We start from the raw sequence: 24,462 nt of genomic DNA, 5'->3' as shown, positions 1-24,462 counted from the left end.
GCCAAGTCAATGTAACAATTAAGGGACATAAAACAAATGAACCATATTACTACTCACCCTGGTATTTGAGTGACAAGGACTGGCTTGACATAGCCATTGCTGATGGCAGGCTGGGTGTCTGAGGAAGAAAAAAAATTAAACTGCTCTGAAACTACATCCAATATGGCAGCAAAAAGGCATTTATAATGCTAAAGCAAATACTTAAGGACTTTCAAAGCACTAACAAAGCATTTACATAAACTAAGGCGACACTCTTTCACAGCTTCAAATTGAAGCATGGTACTCAATGAACAAGCAAAATTATCTTTTTATTGCATGTAAATAATTGAACATGAAAAAATATGCAAATACAATATACATGTTGCAATCTAAGTGAAGTGAAGTTTTAGTAAAGAAGCTCATTGTAAATACTTTACGAGTAACGGTGATGCGTACAATTCTGTTTATGTTTGTCCTATGGAACATGCAATGTCATGTCAAATTTACGTCTACCTAGAACAAAGGCACCATCTTTATTCTCATCTAATTTTTGTTTATGCAATACATTGCTCAAGAGCTATGCTGAAATGCAAACTCCAAATCAGGTGGATGCACAGAATGCTGGCGTGATGAGGAGCATCACCAGTGTCTTTGCAGACATCAAACCTCGATATTGCCAGAGGTGAGGCCAATGGAAAAGTGTTGGCATTAGTCAGCACCCAGTGAAATATTAAATGTCAGCTTGACATTTACTGTCCGTTCCGCTCAAACCAGTGCATACACACAGCAGCTCAGGAGGAACGATACTGTGCTTGTAGCGTGCACGCGCACAATGGTCATGCCATGCAGCTGCCCTGGCTCGAGACCACCAAGGCAATTAAGCAATGTGTTATTGCATCTATTTCGCCTCATTATTTTTGCAACCAAGCACACTCCGCCTGTCTGAAAACCCTATAAAACCTCCGTGTGTGAGCCCTGCAATTGCCATTGACTATCAGTACGGCACATCTGTAGTGCCAATGGCAGGAATGCGTGCCTCAAACGTCCATATAAACCAGAAACTATACCCATCAACTTACCTGTGACAGGAGTGTAGTATTTCCCAAAAGCCTGGTCCTTGGGTATGTCAGGGTACATGAAGGTGAGCTGCTGGAGGTCGCTCACCCTGTCCGCCAGGCTTCGAATGGTGAAGTCTCGGCTAGTGAAGGGCTGGATCATTATCACCTCTTTCGTGTCTACACAAAAACAAGAAAGGAGAGGCAAAATATGAACGTACCGCTCACCATGGCAGGAAGAAAATCGCTTGTATTTACAATCTTCTGAGCCAGCTAACAAGGATAATACTAAGCATTAGAGACTCAGTACAGATGTATGCCGAGATACTGCAAGATGTGCCCATGTTCACCAGTGCTGGTGGCAGTATTCTCTGATGATGTGGTCAATCATAAAATGATTTTTTATAAATACTGTGCTGCACAGCTTTTGTCTTTCCATTATGCTTATATTTCCAATAAAATGTTTACACCAAGGAATAAGGAGATCATGAGTACAGTGGAACCCCCGTTATAGGTCCTCCGGTTTTACGACGAATTAGCGCAATCCCGGCTAGGTCCCCATAGAAGCAATGCGTTAAAAACCCCGGTTATCCGACGCAATCTTATGTCTCTCGCTGTGCTGAAATAGCACCTTTTCTTCTTCACCAATCACTTTCTCCCTCTCTTCTAGGCGGCCTCGCCTCTCGTCGCGTTGGGGAAGCATTTCTCTCCTTCCAGTTTCACTGTGCTCGATGCCATGCATTTTATTGCCAGTTCGTGGAATGCAGTGTCGCAAGGCACAATAGCTAACTCGTTCAAGCACTGTGGCTTTAAGCGAGAGACTGCCTCCTCTGCTGGGGACGCAACAACCTCGATGCCGCTCGAGGCCAGTGCAGGCTTCGCCAACGACGATTTTGAGGGTTTAAACCACACCACGACCTTCACCGAGTACGTGGAGGCCGACGACAATGTTGCGATCTGTGGCGAGGTGTCACTGGATGATATGCCATCATATATATACATATATATATATATATATTACCTCGTATGTAGGCCGAACAAAAAAAGCGAGGACAGCGTTTACAAAATGCAAACAGCATTTATTGAATGTGAATGTGCACAGCTGATTCAACGTCGTCGTCGCTGTTAGACTCGTCGCTGAGTTCCTTGTCCCTGTCACCTTCAAACAGTGCACTACCTTCGGTACCCTCAAGCGCATTAGATATGCTGCACTTTTTAAAAGCGTGCGCGATCAAAGTACCTGGGATGTCGTCCCACGCTACAGCTACACAGCCCGCCAGCTGCGATAGCAATGCACATTTGATGCGGCCCGTTGCGTCGCGATAGCACCACGCCGCACACCGATACGGCCGACACGACACAAGTCAAAATGGCGACCTCACTTGTGTACAGTTGGCTACTGGCACAGCTAGTAGCAACTGCGATACCGACTTTTTTAGATGGCGCTAGCTATGCACCATATTTAGCAGTTTCAATGAAAAACTGGCGCGTTTTTTTAAATCCTCGAATCTAATCCAACCCTAGAGTTTGGAATATGATTATTTGAAAGAAAAAAAAAGAAGACTATTGGCCTAGATTCGAATAAATACGGTATGTTCGGATTTTACGACGCCCGTATTTTACGAAGCTTTTTCACGTTCCCGAGAAAGTCGTATAATCGGGGCTCCACTGTAGTGACTAGAGTAAAATAGCGTGCACTTTTATCAGACAGCATTAGCAAAATCTCATCACAAGCTCCACAGCGTCTACAACTTTCAGTATTTCACTATACATCTACACTATACTTTGGATCACAATGCAAAACTATCACTTTTGATGAGCACATTCCAAGATAATAGAAGCAGACTTGGCAAAATAAATTTGTCGACAAGCACACTTCCAGCAGGTACTGCTTTTACTTCCTACTGCGGTCGACAGCAGTGACACAATAGACACCATAGAAGCTGTGATGTCAAGGAATGCCACAATGTTGCATTTGGCCAAAAGCATGAGGGTTCCAGGCATGGGAGAAAATAACTCAAGGAGGCTTTTACAGAAGGTTTTTACATACTTCTTAGGAGCCAGTGAGGAACAGTCACACTGTCAGCAAGTAGCTCTCAGACTATGAGAACTGTTGCTGGGTGCACCAGTGCACGAAATCCCAAGCTTCCTCCGTGAGTATTACGAGTTATGGTTCCACAGCATGTCCAACGCTCAATTATCACATTTCAGCACCTGCCCGATTGCCAGTAAGTGGATGCCACCAGGGGCTAGGGTTGTGCGAATAGTGGATTTTGAGTTCGAAGCGAACTCGAAGCTAGTAGCAATTATGACTGAATATTTTCGAACCGAATTTCGAATAGTTGTTAAAAAATACTCGGCCCAAAGGTGATATCCAAGAGAACTATTAGATGCGTGCAATTATTAAGTTGACTAACTTAATTGGTGAAAATGAGACCACAATAATTTCTAGTATGAATTATTTATTAGAACACAAATATGAAAGACTAAATGAAATGGGACACAGAGTTCAGTCAGTTGTCATGAAGTAATATAAGTTGTTCGACGTGCTCTGAAGCAGGTGCTCCCTCCTGGTCGTCACAATGTTGCCTGCAGATGAGAAGACCCTTTCGCTGGATGCCTGGGTAGCTGGAATTGACAGGTACCTCTGCGCAACTATAGCCACCGCAGGGTAGAGCTGGGAGCCCAAGGTTGACCACCACAGGAGGGGATCCTCTGACCGGCCAAGCAGTGCAGTTTGGAGATACTCGTTCACCTATTTCTGGTACTGGGACATGCCAGCCGACTGCAGTCTTTCCTCTGAAGCCATCTTCACTATTGAAAATGCAGCCCACACAGAGCATGCCTCTTCTTTGGTGCTTGCAGTGCTTTCATTCTCTCTGGCTTCTTCTGTCCCACACGGGTGGAGTTTTTCAACTTCAGAAAGCAGCAGGCTACTCACCCAAACCTTTTCGCTTGGTGCGGGATGAAAAATTGCCTTATAACGGGGGTCTACCAGTGTTGCCAGCACCAACTGTGGACACAGCTTCACATACACTGACCTGGTCTTCAGACTTCGCAGGAGGCTGCCATCAAAGAAGGCTGCCTCACTGGCTCCCAAAATGTACTCTTTCAGTGTAATCTCGGTGCACTGAGGCAAGGGTATCACCTGCGAGAGCGCTGGGTGTGTGGTCGCAGAAAGTTCTGTTGTTGCTTGCTGAATGGGCTTGAAGTACACTGATCAGCCCTGCCATTTAGCTTCCACCCCGCGGACAACAGGTTTTCAACATCGTCAGCCTCGGATAGCTCTGCAGAGGTTGTAGTACGAAGCGCAAGGGGCCTCAACATCTTGGCGTGTTCACTATTCCAGCGCGTCTTGCATCATCGAGGGGTTCAATCCTCATATATTTTTGCATTTCTTGCAGTCAGGCGCACGCTTGAGTGCTACGTTTGTAATGACCAGCAATAGCACGGGCCTTTGCACATGGCTGAAAGAAAGGTTGTGCTTGATTTTTTGCGTCAGTGATGCAGAGTTGCAGTGTGTGCGCGAAACACTGAAGCCTGTGCCACTGGGAATGCTGCATGGCAGCGACAAAGTTTCTGCCATTATCAGTGACAATATATGTCGGCAAGTCTTCCGGAAGCTCCCAATCCCTAATCACCTTCTGCAGAAACTGGCGAATGCTTTCTGCGGTACAGACTTCAGCCATTTGACCGCATGTTAGTGTAGGTGTGCAGCACGAACTTCCTGTCCATTATGTGGCACGTCACAATGACGTAGCTCTGACAAGCACACGAGGTCCAGCTGTCGGTGGTCAAACTGTAGCACCCGACTCAAGCATCAATTATTAACCGGAGCGCTTTCATAACTTCAGCCTTTTTTGCGGTGTACAAATCGGGGATCACCGACCTCGAGAATGTGGTCCTTGAGGGCACGGTGTACTCGGCAATAGCGCACCTCAGCCACTTTCCTTGACCACGCTGTAGGAGTGCAAGCCACCCGCGATGAAGGTCGCGATCTTCTCAGTCAACTGCCTCGCCTTCGGTGCAGTCGATTTCAATGTCGGCCGAAAATACGATGAAATTGACGGCTGCAGCATAGACTGCCCAGTGATCTTTTGTCGTTCACGGATGGCGTGTTCTTCTTCGTAGGCCTCATACAAGCTCGGATGCTTTTTCAGATGGTTTGCAAGGATGGTTGTTGTCCCTGTTAGCGTCTTCAGTAACTTTTTGCATTGATAACACCATGCTTCGTTTTCAGATTGAAGTCTACAGAAATACCTCCAACCTGGTTTTTTTTCACACTGTCATTTACTTTACCGACCAATGAAGCTTCCGCCATTTTCAACTTTGACAATGTCGATGTCATTCTCATTCACTGAGCCTCAGCAATGTTGACCTCGGCATATCGTTCTGTATTGAAATATTATAGTAAATGACTACCATACTTCAAAAAAAAGGAAAAAATAATGAAACGATTATTTAAAAGAGAAAACATGTGTCAGATCAAAATAAAAGGTTATCTTTATCAGAATCTCATATTCTAACTGTAGATTTGGCACTGGTGAGAAAAGACTGCTGGAAATAAATGCGTCAAGATGGCGCCGCCCTATGCCGGCATTGTATCAGCATATTGTCGCTCTTTTTTCTTTCTTTTTGGCAGTTTGTAAACAAAGTCGATTGAATGATTATAAATAATACATTTGAAAGCTCCCGCCATAATATTTATACAGTTTTGCCGAACAAAGAGTTTTTTTTATCTTGAAAACTCTGCTTTACCGATTATTGGACAGTAAACAGACCCGCGACCGTGAGTTTGCCAACACATCGAAAAGCACGAATAATACAAATGCCCTCGAAGCGAAAATCGAATAGCGTATTATTCTAAAGTACTATTCGAAAATTCAAATATTCGCACAAGATTACCAGGGGCACGTCACCACAATAAAACCAGCGGTGCTGTGGCTGTGCCTCCATTGTAATAATGGTAACTTTGACCCTGTGTGATCATCCTAAAATATATCCCCCACAAGTTAGAACATGGACAATCTTACAAGTCGCAAGCACACAAATGCCACGCTACTTGTTGTGCACACCTTGCTGAGGATCCTCGTGCAGCCAGGCGATTGTGACGCCGCCCAGCTCGGAGTCGCTGAAACGCAGCAGGAACGTCCCATTGCAGCCTTGCCGAAGCATATCCTCTGCCTGGCGTCGGCCAACGAATCCCCACACCACGCTACCAGAAAATGAAGAACCAAGCAAAATATACAAATAAATAAATAAATAAGAGACTGAGAAAACATAACTTGAGACATAACACCCAGACAGCCTCATTCCACCAAATGTATGAATGTATGGTTTTTTGGAATATATGAATGTAGTTTTTTAATATTACCAGTCTATACTGATTAAGGGGGGACGAGGCAATTCAAAAAACTTTATTTTTTTAAATAATTTGAATAAATATTGCACAATAAATGTATTTTCACCAACTGATATCAAAAATTTAATTTTTTTTCTATAAATATTTTTTTATGGTATCCAAAACAAGATGTTCCTTTTTTTTTTATTATGGGGTTTTACTTGCCAAAACCACTTTCTGATTATGAGGCACGCCGTAGTGGAGGACTCCGAAAATTTCGACCACCTGGGGTTCTTTAACGTGCACCTAAATCTAAGTACACGGGTTTTTTCGCATTTCGCCCCCATCGAAATGCGGCCGCCATGGCCGGGATTCGATCCCGCGACCTCGTGCTCAGCAAGATGTTCCTTGGTTAGGGCCTAATTAGCTAATTAACAGCAACTTGCATGGCAATGCACAGCTCAAAGAATCAATTCTGAATGTTCATAGTGCTTCGTAAGCTATAAATCATTGGCTATTTTGAAGCGAAGTTATAGGTTGTCAAACTTAGTCGTAACAAATGCCCAACTTGGCATTTTTCTATTATCAGGGTGGGCATTTCTTATGACTAAGTTTGACAACATATAACTTCGGTTAAAAGTGGCCTAAAGCAACAATTTATAGCTTACGACACACTATGAACATTCAGAATCGATTCAGTGTGCTGTACGTCACCGAGCAAGTTGCTGTTAATTAGCTTATTAGGCCATAAACAAAGCACATCTTGTGGATATTATGAAAGATATTTACCATTAAAAAATAATTGCATATCTGAAATCAGCTGGTAAAAATACATTAACTGTGCAAGTTTCATTATCTTTGTTTAGGAAAATAAGAAATTAATTTAAAGTGCTTCGTTCCCCCTTAAGCGTTGCTCTTCAACATCCCTTTAATGCATCATGCTTCTGTTACACGTAAGCCCAGGAAATCACACTTTTCCACTGCTTATACCCGTCTGCCAAAAATGCAACTGGCTGGAAAAATCAATCAATTACAGCATTAAAAATGTGGAAAGAGAGAATACAGTTAGAAGACGTAGTGTAGCGCCTTCGAATTCACACCCTTTGATTTGGAAAGCTTATGTCTCGATCACTTTCAGACAGAAGTGACTTGTTTCACACCTCAAGTTGCTACAGAAAATTGCCACAGAAAAGTTTTAATATGAAAAGTAATTTTGGTCTGCTTGCACATGCTGGCAAGCAACGTGATTCAGCTTTCACATTCTCAGATCAGCCATCGCAAAAATGACATACGCGCTGACTAAACTCTGGATAGTATTAAAGGTGTCCATTACAAGGTGTTGCCGCAATGGGTGCAGATTGTGGAGCCGCCTTCACCCTATGATGAAGTGAAATCGTTGTGAACACTGCTGATTTCACCATCACTCATTTCTTTCATAACGACTAAAGCCCCTCCATCCACGCGCCAGCGCCGCTTTCTTAAGTAGCGACAACCTTTGTTGTGCGCCGCCTTTTCTCCTCACACCAAATCCGGTTCCAGCATTTCCGCTTCCTGGAGTTGCGCTGCGGGAATTTCAGCTTTGACTGCCGATGTTGAGACACCCGGGCATGCTTAGCAGTGCTGTGGCAGTCACCATTAGAAGAATGCAAAGAGGGCAAGCTGCTGTATTCCGCTGAAGTAGTAGTTCGCGGTCGCTATTTTCCAAATGCACGAAAAATGGCAGTGGTCTCCAAGTGCCCGGGCACTACATTCCACTGTACGTTGTTTCTCGTGGCACAACCCGTCGCAGGTTGACGCGAAGCAGCGAACACGATCGGATCGCTGATTGCATTAGGCGGTGGTTCTTGGATGGAATCGCATTCACAGTTTAAACTGTAGCTGGTGCAATTAAAGCCTCTCCGTCGACGTGAAAGTAAACAACGCTAAAAAAACATAGCGTCACTTTCACTCGGAACGGGAAACTGCAGCTACGCAAGTTCCGCTTGACGCCGGAAGCTAAGAGGGTGAGTGGGAGAGGAGCGTGGAGGAGGAGGGTAGGTTGGCGGTACTTAACCTGGTCAGCGGAAACGTGTATGGAAGGGCTTTAATAACGACGATCACGAGGGTGCTGGTACAGTGATCGCATGCTGACAAATTCCATGACTTTCCTAAATTATAAGCCGAAGATGTTTTTGGAACAGAGAAAATGTGTGATGCACTATTGCCGGTAGCATAGCACGCACATTAACATACCTTTTAAATAAGCTTTCACAATAAATGCAGTGCACTGTCCGCATGCACTATACGAAAATTAGTTCCGTCACCACCTTGCCATGACAACAGCGATGACCCTGGCTCAGACCGCTGGCTGTTGCATTTGTATTCCCAATGGTATTTTCGAAGATGCTCAAAGGCAATGGCTGTTTCATTTTATTTATTCATTACCATTTTCTTAAGTGTCAGGACTTGCAAGAGCAGCTCTCATGTATTAATTGTTTCTTTTTTGAGATTGTGACAATCAGATTTGCTTCACGAAAACATTGAAGCAAAAATGTACCCATCACATACTTCATTGTGGCGATAACATTAATTAAGTTCTATGGAACACTGACGGGGAGTAACGAAAACTTCATTGTGCCGTAAATTTCACAGAACTGGCATTTGTTATGAATAGATTCAACTGTAGTTGAATACATTTGCATACATTATCAGTAAGCATGAATGAGAACTGCTGGGATATGTCTTTTTACTTTTTTCCCCCACTTCAGCTTGCATTGACAAATGTAGTAGTTCACCAAGTACTACACACCTGTCATTCCATGGTGCCCGAAGGTGTTCACGGGTGACTTTCATGATGGCATAAAACCACTCCCAAAAAGTAAAGTTGCGTTCAGGTAGTGGCTCCTTGCAGAACTGAGACCAGCTGACAGGCATGTTGGTGAAATCCTGAATCTGCGGGTCTGGAGTGCATACCACATTTCAGTTAAACTCGCGCTTTCACACTTTCAATGAGGAAGTGGCTCCAAACTTCAAGGGACTCGCTAAGTCAGCACAAATACACAAGTCAGCAAGAACTTTTGCAAATAACATAGTCAAAGACATCTATGGTTTATGTTAACTGAGTGGGGTACTCAAGCAAAGGAAACTCAGAGTCCCAATGAACTCGCACTGCACCCTTGCTATCCCACGGATTGGCAGAACAATTCCACATTACAGCATATGACCTGACATTATTCATGCACTAGCATACCTGCCAAGTTCGAAGAACACAAATCCAGGAGATATTATGACAGGGAAGAGGGGTGGGAGAGGGGGGATCGATGCAATCACTTTCGTGTGACTAGCTTGGTAATTATCCACATCTACAGGTAACAGTGTTCCAGCACTGTACTTTGCTTTTTTCTTTGTTCTGCTGTACTAAGACAGCATGCTTGACACTGCGCCAGGAATGCTGTTACCCAATGTGCTGATGTGCTCGTTGGTAGTCCTGCAGAACATAACCAAAGTGGCTGTGTATCCCCGAAAGTGAACAACTGGAAATGACATCGCTCCCTCCAATCACACTCTAGGAAAACTTGACGAAAGTGGCTGTATCTCTGAAAGTGAATGACTTCGACCCCCTCATCCTCGATAACAGTCTGAAGACAGCTACAGAAAAAAAAAAAAGAAGTAGTGCTTTGACAGTGAACTCACTGCGGAAGATCTTTCCGGCCAGGTACCGCAGGTTGTCTTCAGACAGGCCTCTTCCTGTGGCAGACTTAAACTTCATGCTGAGCACTTCACCCAGCTGCGGCCAGGGAACCTTGTCGGGCACCGCAAAAGGAACACGACCCTGGTTGTGGGAGGAGGATGAGGGACGACGCCTCTTCTATTGCCGCCAATCACCACAATCGCACAGACGCAGCACACAGCAACAGGGTAATTGCGATGCCATGGAATTCCCCGCCCCCCCGCCCTCAGCACAGAGGGAGCAAGGGGAAAAGGGACCAGGGAAGAGCAGAAGAGGCAGCACGGACAGCCAAGGTGTAGTGGTGATGGCAGCAGCAGCGGCAGCGTCAGGAGAGCAAAGCGTGGGTAGGAGTGAGCCGAAGTGGGAGCGGTGGTCAGTAGGGGCCAAGGTGAGGGAAGAGCAGATGAAGCAAGGCAGGAAAAGGTTAGTACCACATCTACAAGGAAAGGCGAGGATGGGGCTATACAAAGCAGCAATGTGTACAACAGTGCAGTTAGTCATGTCAGGCAAGGGATGCAGGTGGCTCACAATTTCTCATAATCAACTGGAGGGATGAGGTTTGGAAATACTACTTATGCAGGCGGGAGAGCTTGACGCAGTACAGGGCATATAGTGCAGCACTTTTACAAAGCTGTGAACTTTGATTTGGCTGGTCTCTTGTGTGAACTTCAAATATATATGTCTTAATTCCGACTTTTTCAGTTACAAAATATGAAACCGTTCGTTCGGTGTTCTTACAGAGGTGCCACGAGCACAGTGTCTGAGCAAATGCCCAGCAAATAGTTGCATTAAAGAGCCATCTTACTGCTCTTTGCAGCTCATGCAGTCCACAGTCAAAAGCATTACCACCCGATCAGACGTGAAACTAGCCAAGCGAAAGCACTCCTCTGACACTCTTGTAGGGTAAAGAAGCTCTAACGTTCACTGGGTTGCATGCAAAAAGGTACAAAGAACATGCTTGGTGGCATTTGCCACGACATCATTTAAAATGACCCATCCACGAAGATTCTAAGCTGTGGCTGGGGTAGACGAGTTCTTGTTATAATGGGCTCCCGTGGGCATTTAGAAGGCCTCAGAAATGATAGTCTATTGAATAAGTGGCCAAGTACTGTTATTATTTGAATTTAGGCCGATAGTTTTCTTCAAATAATCATGTACCAAACTCTAGGGTCGGCTTAGATTCAAGGCTATTAAAAAACGTGCCAGTCTGTAATTGAAAATAATAAATGTAGTGCATAGCTAATGCCATTGAGAAAAGTCAGTATCACAGTCACTACTAGGCACGCCAGCAGCCAACTGAAGCACATGAGCGACGTTGCCATCTTGACCTGTGTTGTATTGGCCTGCGGCGCAGCGTTATCGTAATGGCACCAATTAAGTAATGCCACTGCAGTGTCGCTTTCAATCGAAAAGTTGTGCTAGCCGCAGAGGCATCGTCAAACTTAAGCCAGGCGGGGCTTCAGCATCGATGAGAAAAACGTCCGTCATTGGAGGGGGCAACGGTAGACACTTTTTGAGTTTGCCACAACGAGGAGACGACAGCGATAAGGTAGATAAGTGCACGATAACAGGGAGACGCTGTTCACAGAGATCACGCCACGTTTCGATGCGTACGAGCCATGCAGCACTGTCTACGCATGCGTGGGCGCGCGGACATGAGCTTGCATGCATCTGCAACCGTAAGGGGCTAGCAGCGATAACGACTTAAAGTGAGCTCAGCATGTTTATACTAAATAAATGCTATTTTGCAAATGCTTTTGTTTGGCCTACATTCGAGGTAAGCTTTTTTATTTGTTCTGGCTTTGGACATTCGGGGGTCGGCTTAGAACCGGGGTTGGCCTAGATTTGAGTAAATATGGTAAGTGGTGCTACACAGGCAGCTTCAGTGACTGTCATGAATAGTCAGGATTCGACGGCATTGTGCTCAACTCTTTAGAAATTACAAACATCTTCAAACGGGAGAGTGGGCTTTATATCATATTAAAAATGCATTAATGAAATACATAACACAGACTATTTATTTATTTATCAATTAAAAATGATTTAGTCTCTTGCATTAGCGATGGGTCGCAGTTTCACATCATAATACCGGGAAACGCTGGCTGCGAACGTTATGCACGAAGCAAAGTTTTCTGGTAGAAACGCGGCCTCTTGCACAGGTCAATCTCCTGTTATTGTTTCACACTTTTAATATTTCACTCTGAGAAGAGCTAACATAAAGGACATGCGCTGTCGGTGTTTTTTTTCCATTACATTTGTTTGTGGGCTGCCGTTCTGAAGGTTCCGAGGAATACCTTTGTAAAGAATGAAAGACCAGGTATGAGCAACTTTCGTGGTAGAGAAGTGGTTGAGTACGCATGGTTCAAAGTTTGGTTCGAAATTCCTTTTGCCCAAGCGATGTCCAACGCCCACGCTGGATTTCCTGTGACATAGGCTCCTTAATGCTATCCCGGTAAAACAGTGCTGCAAGCACCTCAATGTTACCAGTGCACTCAAACAAAGCAGACCAACCTGTCTATAAAGAATTTGCAAGTACAACATTACAACTAAACAAAGCAGACCGACCTGTCTGTGAAGAATTTGCAAGTATAACATCACAACTAAAAATTTCACATTATTTCAGTACGACAATACAGATATACAAGATCAGTGGTAATGTGCTTTTAAATATTTCGATGACTTTTCAGGGCTGTGTCCCTATCGGGGATGCAGAACAATCACTGGCGACAGTGGTGATCACTGGCAATTCTGAGTTCTGTAGAGCTTGAGAATCTCGAGGGCCATCACACAGGCCAATTTGACTATGTTCGGTACAAATGCGCGATGATGACAGTAATTCTCACCCCTTTCGCACTTTGCTGGGGTTCAAGGCAACACTGAACGAAGTGCTGAAGAGAATACCATTGCGCATTCTTTCAGTGAATTTCAGGGTCCCCTCAGCACCGCTCCTTTGTAATATTATTTTATTCTCACCCTCTCCACCTTCTCATCTCCAAAGCTGAGCAGTTCTGTGATCATATAATCACAACCACATGCTTTTCATTATAGCAACTGCCCTTCATTACATGGTGTTTTTATTACATGGTGTTTTTGCGCATTGATATGCACATAATTTTAACAGACCTACAGCGTCACGTCAAACTGAGGACTGCTACTACTTGCATCCCCTGCAAAAGTGGTAGCATAGTGAAACCTGTCATGAAATTGGTCGGTCGACTGCTGTTGAAAAATGTCCATGTGATGCAGATATTGCTCTCTGGTCTTTTGAGCTCCAGGTGTACAACAGGTGCCCAGTAGTAGTTTCCCACAGTGTGGCCTGCATCCTCTAGTCGCTTACTCTACTTTGCCATTAGCAAAAAAAACTTTTACGGTAACTGGCCGAGTTCTTAGACAGCAATAATATCCAAGTAATCAGGCAGTACTTAAAAAGAAAGGTACGAAAGAAAAATTAATTTTTGTTGTTTTGCAAAACTACAGGCACAGCCCAGGCTTTTTCTACTCGAGATTTCATGATGGCTGCAGAGGCAACTGTATAGTGAAGGCACAGTTTAATCTCAATAATTCGAACTTGAAGGGGACAAAAGATTTGTTCAAATTAAATGAAGCTCACTGAATGAAGAGCTACATGCAGCGCACTAAGCTGACATGTGCACTAAGCTGACACAAGTAATAAGTTCCGGAAGTATGGCTTCAAAGCAACATCTCACGTGCTGAGATGAAGCCACGCTTCTGAGCAAAATTTTTACCGCTGTGAAGCCATATCTCAAGGAGAAATTCGCAGATAACCCGCACCTCAACTTTACTGTTAGAATTTAAAAATTTTTGGCACAAGCAATATGCACCAAAATAGGCAACTTGCAATGGGAGATGTGACCAGCCGTTGACGCACAGCCGCAGTGCTGAGCCGGAAGTGCCGCTACGGTCTGCAGCAGCACAGTATGTTCGTACAAACCACTGCAAACGCTTACGCATTCAAATTACATGGTGTTTTTGCGCAGTGATAGGCACATAATTTTGAGAGACCCACAGCGTCACGTCAAACTAAGCGGGCTTGAATTAACGCGATTCTACTGTATAAACAGCGGACAAGCTCCAGCTAGGTGATTAGAGTGGTTGATCGCTGATCAAGCAAAGCAGAATGCATCTCATGAGTAATAATTGGGCCGTAGAATCAGCAAAAAAAAAAAAGAATTGTAGGTCCCAAACTGTGCATATAAGTAGCGTAAGTAGAGCATATAAGCAGTTTCGTCTCGACTCGCTGCCACGACTGCGCATGGATGTCCCAAACACAGCGGAAGCTACCAAGGATGAAGAGCACCGGGTACATTGTAATGGACGGACAATGTACTGGTGACCAGCTTACTGGCGGAAAAATCTGGATTTGCACACGATTGAAAAGTGTGTTTGTGAAGTTTGAAGTTTATTTTATTTTTTTTTCTTTGTTACAGAAAGAGGAAACAAGAGCTAAAGGCTGTGTGGCCTGACAGAGGCTCTTGCTCCTACACTCTTAAGCGAAATTACACCCTTTGGCTCGTATCTTGCCACACCAATAATTGTCACCTGTCTTGCCCGCATTTACTTTCTTTTAGCGCTGCAAGCCTGGTACTTCCAAGTCATTGAGGGCATGCGCATTATCAGCATGACAGAGCATTACCGGCAGGAAAGTTGGAGGCGCAGCATTTTCAAGAAAGGAGACGCAAGCAAGGTAGATGACGATTATTGTGGCGTCGCAAATACACACCCCAAAGGGTGTACATTTGTTTGAGAGTGTAAGCAAGCGCATGCCACACATACCACAGCTGAGCTGTGAAGAAAGTTGCAGCACAGGCCTTCACTGCTGCAAGCGTTAATCAGACAAGAGATGACGAGAATTTCAGCTTCCACACTGTTTTTGAGCAAAATGAAATGAGATTTGCTGATTATTCTAGTATATGAATGCGTGTTGACTTAGGAAGAATTTATTCATTGTTTTCTTGATACCCTCTGTAATTCGAAATTTGGTTAATTTTGATATTTTTTTTCCTAATCCCACAAAGTCCAAATCAACGCTGCTTCACTGTAGCTATATCTTCGCATTTTATTATTTAATGGTAGTACAGTCGCTGACTAGTTTTTCGAACATTGACGGGGCCAGAAGAATGTCCGATAAAACAAACTTCAAGAAAGAAATGTCACTTAACTGCTTTTTATTGTGCCAGCAGCATGGGAAATTTGTTCACTGACTTTTGCTCATTGTTGTGCTTCAGTGAAAATAACGTCCACTTGAAAAGTCACGACAGTTGACATATTAGACATATCTTGCACTAAGACCAACATGCACTGACACGTACAGGTGTCGCATACAACTTTGATGGCGTAAGGCCAGCAGTTAAGGCTGTGCTGCACAAATTCAGCTTTGAGCTTTCTGCCTATGAGTGAGCTGCTGTTTCTGTCAAATAAGCGCACACGAATTTTGTGGGCATACCTGCAGTAGTTGCCGGCTGGTTGCACATGTGAAGGCAAAGGCACGGCTGTTACACTAGCGTGACTGATCTAAGACTTTGTCATCAATGGGCAACTTGCATTTGCGGCAAGCTCACCATCTGCCATCCTGCATCTGCGAGCAGTGAATTTTCATCGCCGTCACGCTGCCCAAGATGCTAGGCTGAACCAGCACTACTTCACCAGATAGCGAATGAAGTTAAAGGTAAGGTTACAAGTCAACGCAGGTCTGTTCGCAACAGCCACATGACACTCCGAAAGGTAGAAAGTTACTTGCCAATGAAAGCAAGGGTACTGGTGACAACCTGAATGGCACCAACTTAGTTCAGGGCTGCCATATTTGTGACCTTGCGCGTGCAGATTATATCCGAAAAAAAAAAAAAAAAAGGAGCGAGACACTATTTGACGTCTGAATTTTTGGTTCTCGTTGGAAATCAGTTCTACAGACAGTGTGACAAGTTCATATGACCGAGCCGGTCCGAAAGACCAGTCGGCAACTGTGCATGTCTACACATATGCACAGAACTAATCTTTATACAGATGGTATCCCTTCAATAGCACAACTCACCGGTTCAGCAAAAGCATTGTCCCAGGTGACTGTGGCCCAGGCATGTGGCTCCTGATTTCCGTGCACGATCACCACCACAGGTAGTGACAATGTCTGCAACCGCACACATGTGCATTACATTAAGAAAAGTCTCAAGTGGCTGCAAAGCTGGAGTGACACCTTTAAAGGCGAAATCGGGAAATGTGGCAGCCTTTTAAGTCCTAGCAAAGTGCACTGAAAAGTCCCGGTGAGAAACTATACATTGCTAAGGAAAGAAGATTCGTTAAGTTTAAATGCAAAAGCATGCCGCTTCGGTTGATTCAATCCCCACTGATGCCTACTAGCAGCGGCAATCATAAAATGGAGAAAAGCAGGAAGCATTCCTACCATTGAGAATACTTCATTCTGGTTACTTAAGTATATTGTTCAAAATTAACTATTAGGTGTGAATCATATTATGGATGAATACCATATATTTCATTTGGCCAAGCCATACAAACTTCCGGTAATCAACGTTGACATTTGGGCAAGTCGATACACATTTATTATACATCAAGTGTAGTGCAGCAGACAAAAACGAAGGAATAAGACAACTGTTTTCTTGCAACCGAAATATTAGAAAAAATATATTATAAATGCAGCCAGTTCTAAGTATGCCAGAATAACCAAGCTGGACCACTTCGCACTGGTAAACATACACCTACCCACCTGCCAACTCTTCAACTCTAAAGTTTAAAACAGTTGTAAAGTGGGTTGCTTGGTCACCAACTCAGCAGAAAAGTTAGTTAGGTGAGTCACAAGGTAATAAAAAATTCGTGAGAGCTTTGAACTGCTGAATCAGACACATTACAATTTACAAGCAGCGTTCTGCCAGAGTTTGGCCTAATCGGCACAATATGACCAATAAATTACTAATTACTTCGTTATATCCATCACTTTTAGGTTTTTAGCGCACAAAAAGGGACGAGAGACAGAGGTACGACGCTGACAAAGCACTACCTCTATCTCTCGTCCCTTGTTGTGCGCTAAAAACCTAAAAGTTATGGAAAACCAACATGCCCAAACTTACGCTCTTTCAAAATATATCCATCAGTTTTTGTAACGAGATTTAGACTATTTATTGGCAAGAATGGACTACATTATATGCTAAAAGAGCCAAAGACTGAACTTAGCAAGTTTCAAAAACTTCTACTGAGCCACAATGGCCCAAAGTGGAAAAAATACTTTGCAATACGTGACATCGCATTGACAAACTGATTCTCGGGTCTCAGTTATTTTCTTTTTTTTTATAATGATACATTGCCGCATCATTTCCTCCTCTAATAATTACCCTTTACTGTGAAATGAACATGTTTAAAATGATTTCCCCAGAGTCCCCTTAACTCTTTATCTACCATGGAGATAATAGGTGTTCTTTACAGGTTACGCCACATCTTTTTTTCTAAAGCAACTATTGCACTGAATATTTTACGTAATACATAAACGAAAAGCAGAATAAATGCACTTTTCACGCATAAATGTTTCATTACCGAGGTATACGTCATAAGATATGATATAAATTGCCAGAATCAAGATTGTGGGATAACACTGAACGAAGTTTGTAAAGACACGCTTATATCTGCTAAGCAAAATATGTAACAAAAATTATGAGATATACAAAATGTTTTGCCGTTTAATAAACAATATCTCCGAAAAAATCAAAAATTTTCATTGAACAGGTATTTCAATAGAAAAATTTAACTGCAAGCACTACAATTGGGCATGCCAGACTGTGGTCGCCAATGTTCCAGGCTGGTTTCGTCGTCGTCGCTATCAGTCTACGCCTGACAAAAAGGCAGCATCCTCGGAATAGCTGCTGCTTGAGCCATATATAAAATGAGCCACAGACGCAGCGGAATCACGAAATCTGCCATGTTTCGAAGGGCACGCGCCGCTCCCAAAGGCAGCGATTTTTGCTTCTTACTTTGACAATCGCGAAACTTCAGAGCACGTTAAAAAATTACCGCCTCTTGGAAAAAGATAGAACAGCTTAGAAAACAAAAATATAGTTCGCCTCCTCCACGTCTGATGGCGGAGTGTGTCCATGAGCGGCGCGGAAGATCTCAATACAGTGTTTCAAACATTCGATAGCGGGTGGCCACTTCTGCTTCTGCTTGCTACTTTGACGATCGCAAAACTTCAAAACGCATTCAAAAATCGCCACCTGGAGGAAAAAAAGCAAACAGCTTACAAAATAAAAATATAGCTCTCCTTCACGTCCAATAGAGCAGTCTGTCAGTGAGGAGCGCGGAAGGTCTCGAAGGCGGCGTTTCAAACCATCGTTAGTGGGCTAACGATGCACAATGGGCGCGGTATGAAAGAAGTTAATAAGCTGAAACTACACGCATGCACACACATACACATACATTGTGACTAAAACAACTTTTAGCTGCTCATTTGCCATGAAATGCACAAAGGCTTGCGCCACCATCTTGAAAACAATTCCTACATTGATGTACAGTGATAACTTACCCAAACTTGAAACACTAGCTCTCCACCTCCAACCTTGAACTGGGATTGGAACAGCAATGAGAATTTCTCATCCATAACAGACTGGAAAAAGAAAAGCCAGTACAATGTAATGAGACATGCTGCCTGACAAAGCAAAATATGAATGCCCACGAACAACACAACCTACAGTGGAAGCCAAATGAACGATTTCAAACTGTTACAATAAATATGGTCATGGCTTGCGAGTGTCTTGTCTTGTTTCTTCCTATTACAGTCAAAACCGCTTATAACAATATTCAAGTGCCAAGAAAATCACATTATATAACGGAGAAAGACAGACGGGAAAAACAAACGTTTTAATTTTGACTAGACAAAGAAAAAATGTGCAGTCAAATCCACTCGTAGCATAACCAGTTTTAACAATACTAGGATGTAGCAGTGAGTACTTGCCCACACTGTGAACATTTGTGGGTGTTCTATGATAAAATAAACGCTTACTTCAATGTTCCCATGCTTCATCATTGGCTTTAAGAATTAAATCTTACTATTGGACGTCTACACTAAACAAATAAAAGAAAAAGGAACATGAAATCCTGGCAAAGAAAAAAAAAAGAGGGCCGTCGCATCTGCCTTGTACCGCTGTTGTGCCATTACCACAAGCCCGGATTCCGAATCTGCAAGATGCAGAATCTATCCTGCGAGCGCCCTAATTCTCCCTTCACAAGTCAAGATGCTGAGCCGTCAGGCAGCGGGAGAAGCCTCGGCGAGCCGCATGTTTGGACGTGTCCGCGTGTGCCAGACAGCCCGGCGCCGCACCTCCCTTTGCCTGGAGGTCACCGCGCGCGCGAACTTTGAACCGGGTGGCCAGCGCGGTCGCTGGTTGGACCCCTCGGACGACCGTCGTGTGCTGACTTTGTATTGGGCCGTTTGAGTGACAATGGTTCTCGGGGATTATAAAGCGGCGAGGAGGCCGCCTCGAAAACAGGATCCGCCGACCCACCGGGAGAGAGTGTCGCTCCCGACTGGGGTGAGATGTGTCACGCGTTTTCGCCGGACGCCGTCGTGCGGGAACAGTAGCGTTTGTGTGAGCTCTCGGCCCCAGTGCCGATCCGATCTTGTCCTGTACAATGACTTGTATATAATGTATAAAATCCCTTTCGTTATTCTCATCGACGCCTGGCTCGGAGTCTTCGCTACCAACGCTCTGTCACGAAACGGGTGACGAGCGCTACGGGACCACAAAGTCGTAATAGTGGTGCAGCGGTGCAAGTTCGTAACACTGGCGGCACCGGTTGGATGTCCGTAACACTGGATGGCAGCTACGGGATTGACTGGCATCAGCTACCTCGGCGCGGTGAGTGCCTGAAGTTTACCTCAAACACCAGACTTTCTCTGACACAGGTTATAGTAGCTTAGGGAAGGATTTGGTGTTGCATTGTGATAACCTTGTGTGTTTCAAGCCTAGTAAGAGTGTTTTGAAAACCAGGGGATGCTGAGGGGGTAAACAGGGCAGTGTGTGAAATACTTGCATATGTCTTACTAGTAGTGTTATAGTAGCGTACGGCAGGTATATTCAAAAAGGGTAAACAGCACGAGGACAGTGTGAACGATGGAGAAGTACAAGGTGAAGGAACTTCTCGAAATTTGTGAGGAGTTGGGCATTGAGTTGGGCTCAACCAAAAGAAAGAATGCGATCCTTGAGGTCATGAGGACCGGGGACGTAACGGCTGAGGAAGCCGCTGAGGCCTGGGCGGATATCAATGAACGTCGGGAAAGGGAGGAAAGGAGAGAACATGAACATCGGGAAAGGGAGGAAAGGAGAGAACAGGAACGTCGCGAAGAGGAAAAGAGGGAGAAGGAACGTTGCGTGGAGGAAAGGAGAGAGATTCGTGAGCACGAGCTTAAAATGAAAGAGTTGGAGACCCGAAATAACTCGCCAGCGCCTAGTCTCACTTCTAATGTTCCAAGAATATGCGATCAACTTCCACCCTTTGTCGTCGGAGAGGATATGGCCAAATACCTCGTGAAATTTGAGCACGTGTGCGAACGGAATAGCATTGAGCGATCCCTCTGGGCACAGAATCTGTTAGCGTTGCTTCCTGGGGAGGCATCAGACGTAATAACTTGCTTATCGAAAGAGGCGTTTGAGAGCTACAGTGATGTGAAGGAAGCGCTACTGCGGAAGTACAAATTGTCGCCCGAAGCTTTCCGGCAGAGGTTCCGGTATGCAAAAAAGGGTAAGGAGTCGAATGTTGACTTCGCGTTTCGTCTAAAAGCCGACCTGGTGGAATGGCTGAAGGGCGAAGAGGTTTTCGACGACCGCGACAAAATTGTCGAATGCATCGCGTTGGAGCAGTTCTACCGTTGCATTGATGAGGATGTCCGGCTCTGGCTGTAAGATAGGCTAAAGGAGGTTAAGCTAACCAAGGCAGCAGAGTTAGCGGAAGAGTATTACACCCGCCGCAGCTTGCACAGCAAGGCAGTGCGCATAGAAAAAGCAGATAGAAGAGATGGGTTTTACGGGAAGCCCGACGAACGGAAGGAAATCACGCGTCGCGAGTTTCGGGACGACGAATCCCTTACCAAAGAAACTGTAAGGGGAGGGCAGAATACATCTCAGAATGATGACGATGGTCCGAAACAGCGAAACGAAATGACGCGTTCTTTTGAAAAACGGAAACCGTTAACCTGCTACAATTGCAAAAAGCAAGGGCACATCGCTGCAAGCTGCCCAGAGAGAATTGCTTTTGCAACGATACAGGAAACTCACAAGAACATACGTCTATTGGAGCCCTATGTGCAGGAAATTAAGGTAAACGGCAAGAAGTGCCGAGCACTGCGGGACTCTGCAGCAACTATGGACGTTGTTCACCCGTCTTTCGTCTCCTCGAGTGATTTTACGGGAGAGTGCGTAAGGATACGGCAAGTGGCCGAGAAGGAGAGTGTCTGTTTACCGATCGCAACGGTTGTCATTGAAGGAGAGTTTGGGAAGCTTAACACAGAGGCCGCTGTGTCTGCCGCCCTCCCGGAGCACTTTTCCTACCTCTTCTCAAATAGCTCGGAGCAGCTGCTGAGGGATCAGGGCAAATCATTCTTTGCCGACAAGGCGTACATGGCCCCCACGCGATCCAAAGCGCGCCCGCTGTCGAGGGAACTTGACTTAGCGTCGGTGAGCGAACAGCAGTGCGGTACAGGGACCGATCAGGGTAACTTGAGTGGCGAGCAGTCACGGGAGAGGCAGAGCTCGGAGGCTGGCCTAGGCGAGCGGGTCCTGGAGGTGAGTGGGAGTGACGCGTGCAGTGCTAGCCGCGATATAGACGCGACGCCGCAATTAGGCGACGCGGGCTCCACACTCGCTCCGGTTTCCGCCAGCCGGCAGGAGCAGGCTGCAGTTGAAAGAGAAAGTCTGATTCGCGAGCAACAGGAAGGCTGTTCATTAGCCGATCTGAGGAAGAGCGTCAAACGGGGAGTGAAAAAAAAGGGGGTTTCATTTGGCAAGGAATCTGGCTTATTGTACCGCCGCTACACGGATAAGCAGGGTCGCAAATATAAGCAGCTTCGGATTCCGCGAAAATATCGCCGGGAAAAATGAATAACCTCATTTGCTTCCTCAGAAGTATGTTTTCGGTCCAAGTGATTTCAAGGGGACCATTCTATTTGTAATTATTATTGCTGATTAATAATTGTTTCTATTTTGTTGCGTTGTTAATTTGAAAACTGGTTGTTTGAGCCTTGTATGCTAGATCGTACACCTGCCTCTTGTTGCAGCGGGAGCAAAAGAGGGATAGCAATTTAGTTAGGTTGATTTGAATTATGGCCTTGTCTGGTGTTTGACGGGAGACAGAGGGCACTTGTTCGTGTTGGGTGTTGCCTTTTGCCGGTCAGTTTTGCAAGCTGCAGAACGACCAAGCGGGACCAGTGGCGAGAAGCAAGGTCTTAGGAACGACCCGAGCGGAGCTGGTCAAGGTGCCTTGGCGACGACACGGTGAGCAGAGCTCCTGTCCTGGCGAGTCGGACCTGGGCACGTGAAGTTACCTGGCGTCCCGACACTGGACGTGAACTTGGACGAGCCTGACGAACGTGCGCGCCTGGCATCCGAGCCACGTGGAGGCAGCTCGTCTTCCCGGCGCCTTATCTGAGGGCGGGGATGCTGTTGTGCCATTACCACAAGCCCGGATTCCGAATCTGCAAGATGCAGAATCTATCCTGCGAGCGCCCTAATTCTCCCTTCACAAGTCAAGATGCTGAGCCGTCAGGCAGCGGGAGAAGCCTCGGCGAGCCGCATGTTTGGACGTGTCCGCGTGTGCCAGACAGCCCGGCGCCGCACCTCCCTTTGCCTGGAGGTCACCGCGCGCGCGAACTTTGAACCGGGTGGCCAGCGCGGTCGCTGGTTGGACCCCTCGGACGACCGTCGTGTGCTGACTTTGTATTGGGCCGTTTGAGTGACAATGGTTCTCGGGGATTATAAAGCGGCGAGGAGGCCGCCTCGAAAACAGGATCCGCCGACCCACCGGGAGAGAGTGTCGCTCCCGACTGGGGTGAGATGTGTCACGCGTTTTCGCCGGACGCCGTCGTGCGGGAACAGTAGCGTTTGTGTGAGCTCTCAGCCCCAGTGCCGATCCGATCTTGTCCTGTACAATGACCTGTATATAATGTATAAAATCCCTTTCGTTATTCTCATCGACGCCTGGCTCGGAGTCTTCGCTACCAACGCTCTGTCACGAAACGGGTGACGAGCGCTACAGGACCACAAAGTCGTAATAGTGGTGCAGCGGTGCAAGTTCGTAACACTGGCGGCACCGGTGGGGAGTCGTAACACCGCACACCTTCGTCACATCACTCTATGCATTGCCGTCCTCGCGCGCCTCTCTTCCACCCCTCCAAAACACGAGTTGACTGCACCGACATCGGAGAGGTGTTCCAGGCAAGGGAGCAGTGTAGAAAACGATTTATATTACTACAGAACACATACAAAAGTTCACGCTACAGCATCTAATCATCGTTATATCCAGTATATTGTTGAAACCAGTATTGTTACAAGTGGCTTCGACTGTCCCTGTACTATATGTGCTATCAAATGATATCAGACTACAGACCGATTGATTTACTAATCAATACCGTAAAACCTCACTATACCTTAACCCTTATTGATTAAAAAATCAAGACAATTTGGACTTGGCTTCTGTTCCCAGCAAGGATGTGAATTATTCAAATGCATCAAACTCTATTTAATTCAGACGTATTTCGTATCCAGACACGTGCGACGTGACAAACCTAGCAGAATATTGAGTATGATAGGAGATTTTACTGCAGCCAATGCAGTGGCCAAACTCGCTGGCTACAAGCAAAGGATGATTAGTGCTGGCCGACTCTTTGGTGACAAAACAAATGGGAGGCGCATGGGATAGTGAAACACATCCAGGTAAGCACGTGTTTTGCCACTGTCGTACAGTGAAAGAAATCACATGGCCTTTGCCGCTGCAACTACTCTTCAAGTACTCTGCCACGAGACAACATGAATTCTAGTTCCTGTGCAGTTCTTATGAAAAATATAAAGTAAGGGTGATAACGGATTTAGGCAGTGAGCATTTATTTTCATAGCCCATTCAACAATTCAGACATTCCCCCTGCCCATGATATCTGGGTTAACACGACTTTACTGTATTTAACATTTGATACATCTTTAACTTTATACCTACCATATGGACGAAAACTATCTTCCTTTTCCTAATGTTTTTACAGCTGTATGCCACAAAAAACTTTGAATGCAATGGGCAAAATGACATGTGTCAGGTACTTACCTCAGTGCCTTTTTTTTCTGCTCGCTTGATTTTCCTCAATTGCTAGGAAATGAGAAAAA

At 45.2% G+C, this 24,462-nt stretch overlaps 1 protein-coding gene across 7 annotated transcripts in view; it reads right to left on the bottom strand.

Moving 5' to 3' along the window:
* Window positions 1–24,462, bottom strand: part of Stat92E (Signal transducer and transcription activator Stat92E) — a 183,964-nt gene that overhangs the window by 70,938 nt on the left and 88,564 nt on the right. For 6 of the 7 annotated variants that reach the window (XR_011514096.1, XM_065427341.2, XM_065427340.2 and 3 more), the window contains 8 exons: window positions 24,404–24,445; window positions 18,624–18,704; window positions 16,134–16,226; window positions 10,048–10,222; window positions 9,164–9,314; window positions 6,110–6,249; window positions 1,059–1,214; window positions 58–118 (listed from right to left, as the gene is read on the bottom strand). Coding sequence is in view for 6 of the 7 variants with exons in the window: in XM_065427341.2 (XP_065283413.1) it covers window positions 58–118; window positions 1,059–1,214; window positions 6,110–6,249; window positions 9,164–9,314; window positions 10,048–10,222; window positions 16,134–16,226; window positions 18,624–18,704; window positions 24,404–24,445 (899 nt within the window). In the remaining variant the exon portion in view is untranslated. The remainder of the gene's footprint in view (window positions 1–57; window positions 119–1,058; window positions 1,215–6,109; window positions 6,250–9,163; window positions 9,315–10,047; window positions 10,223–16,133; window positions 16,227–18,623; window positions 18,705–24,403; window positions 24,446–24,462) is intronic. The other variant, XM_065427342.2, reaches the window with a different exon arrangement.

This window comes from Dermacentor albipictus, chromosome 4 (genome assembly GCF_038994185.2).
Source record: "Dermacentor albipictus isolate Rhodes 1998 colony chromosome 4, USDA_Dalb.pri_finalv2, whole genome shotgun sequence".
Lineage (NCBI taxonomy): Eukaryota > Metazoa > Arthropoda > Arachnida > Ixodida > Ixodidae > Dermacentor > Dermacentor albipictus.
This window is presented reverse-complemented; position numbering and strand designations above follow the sequence as displayed.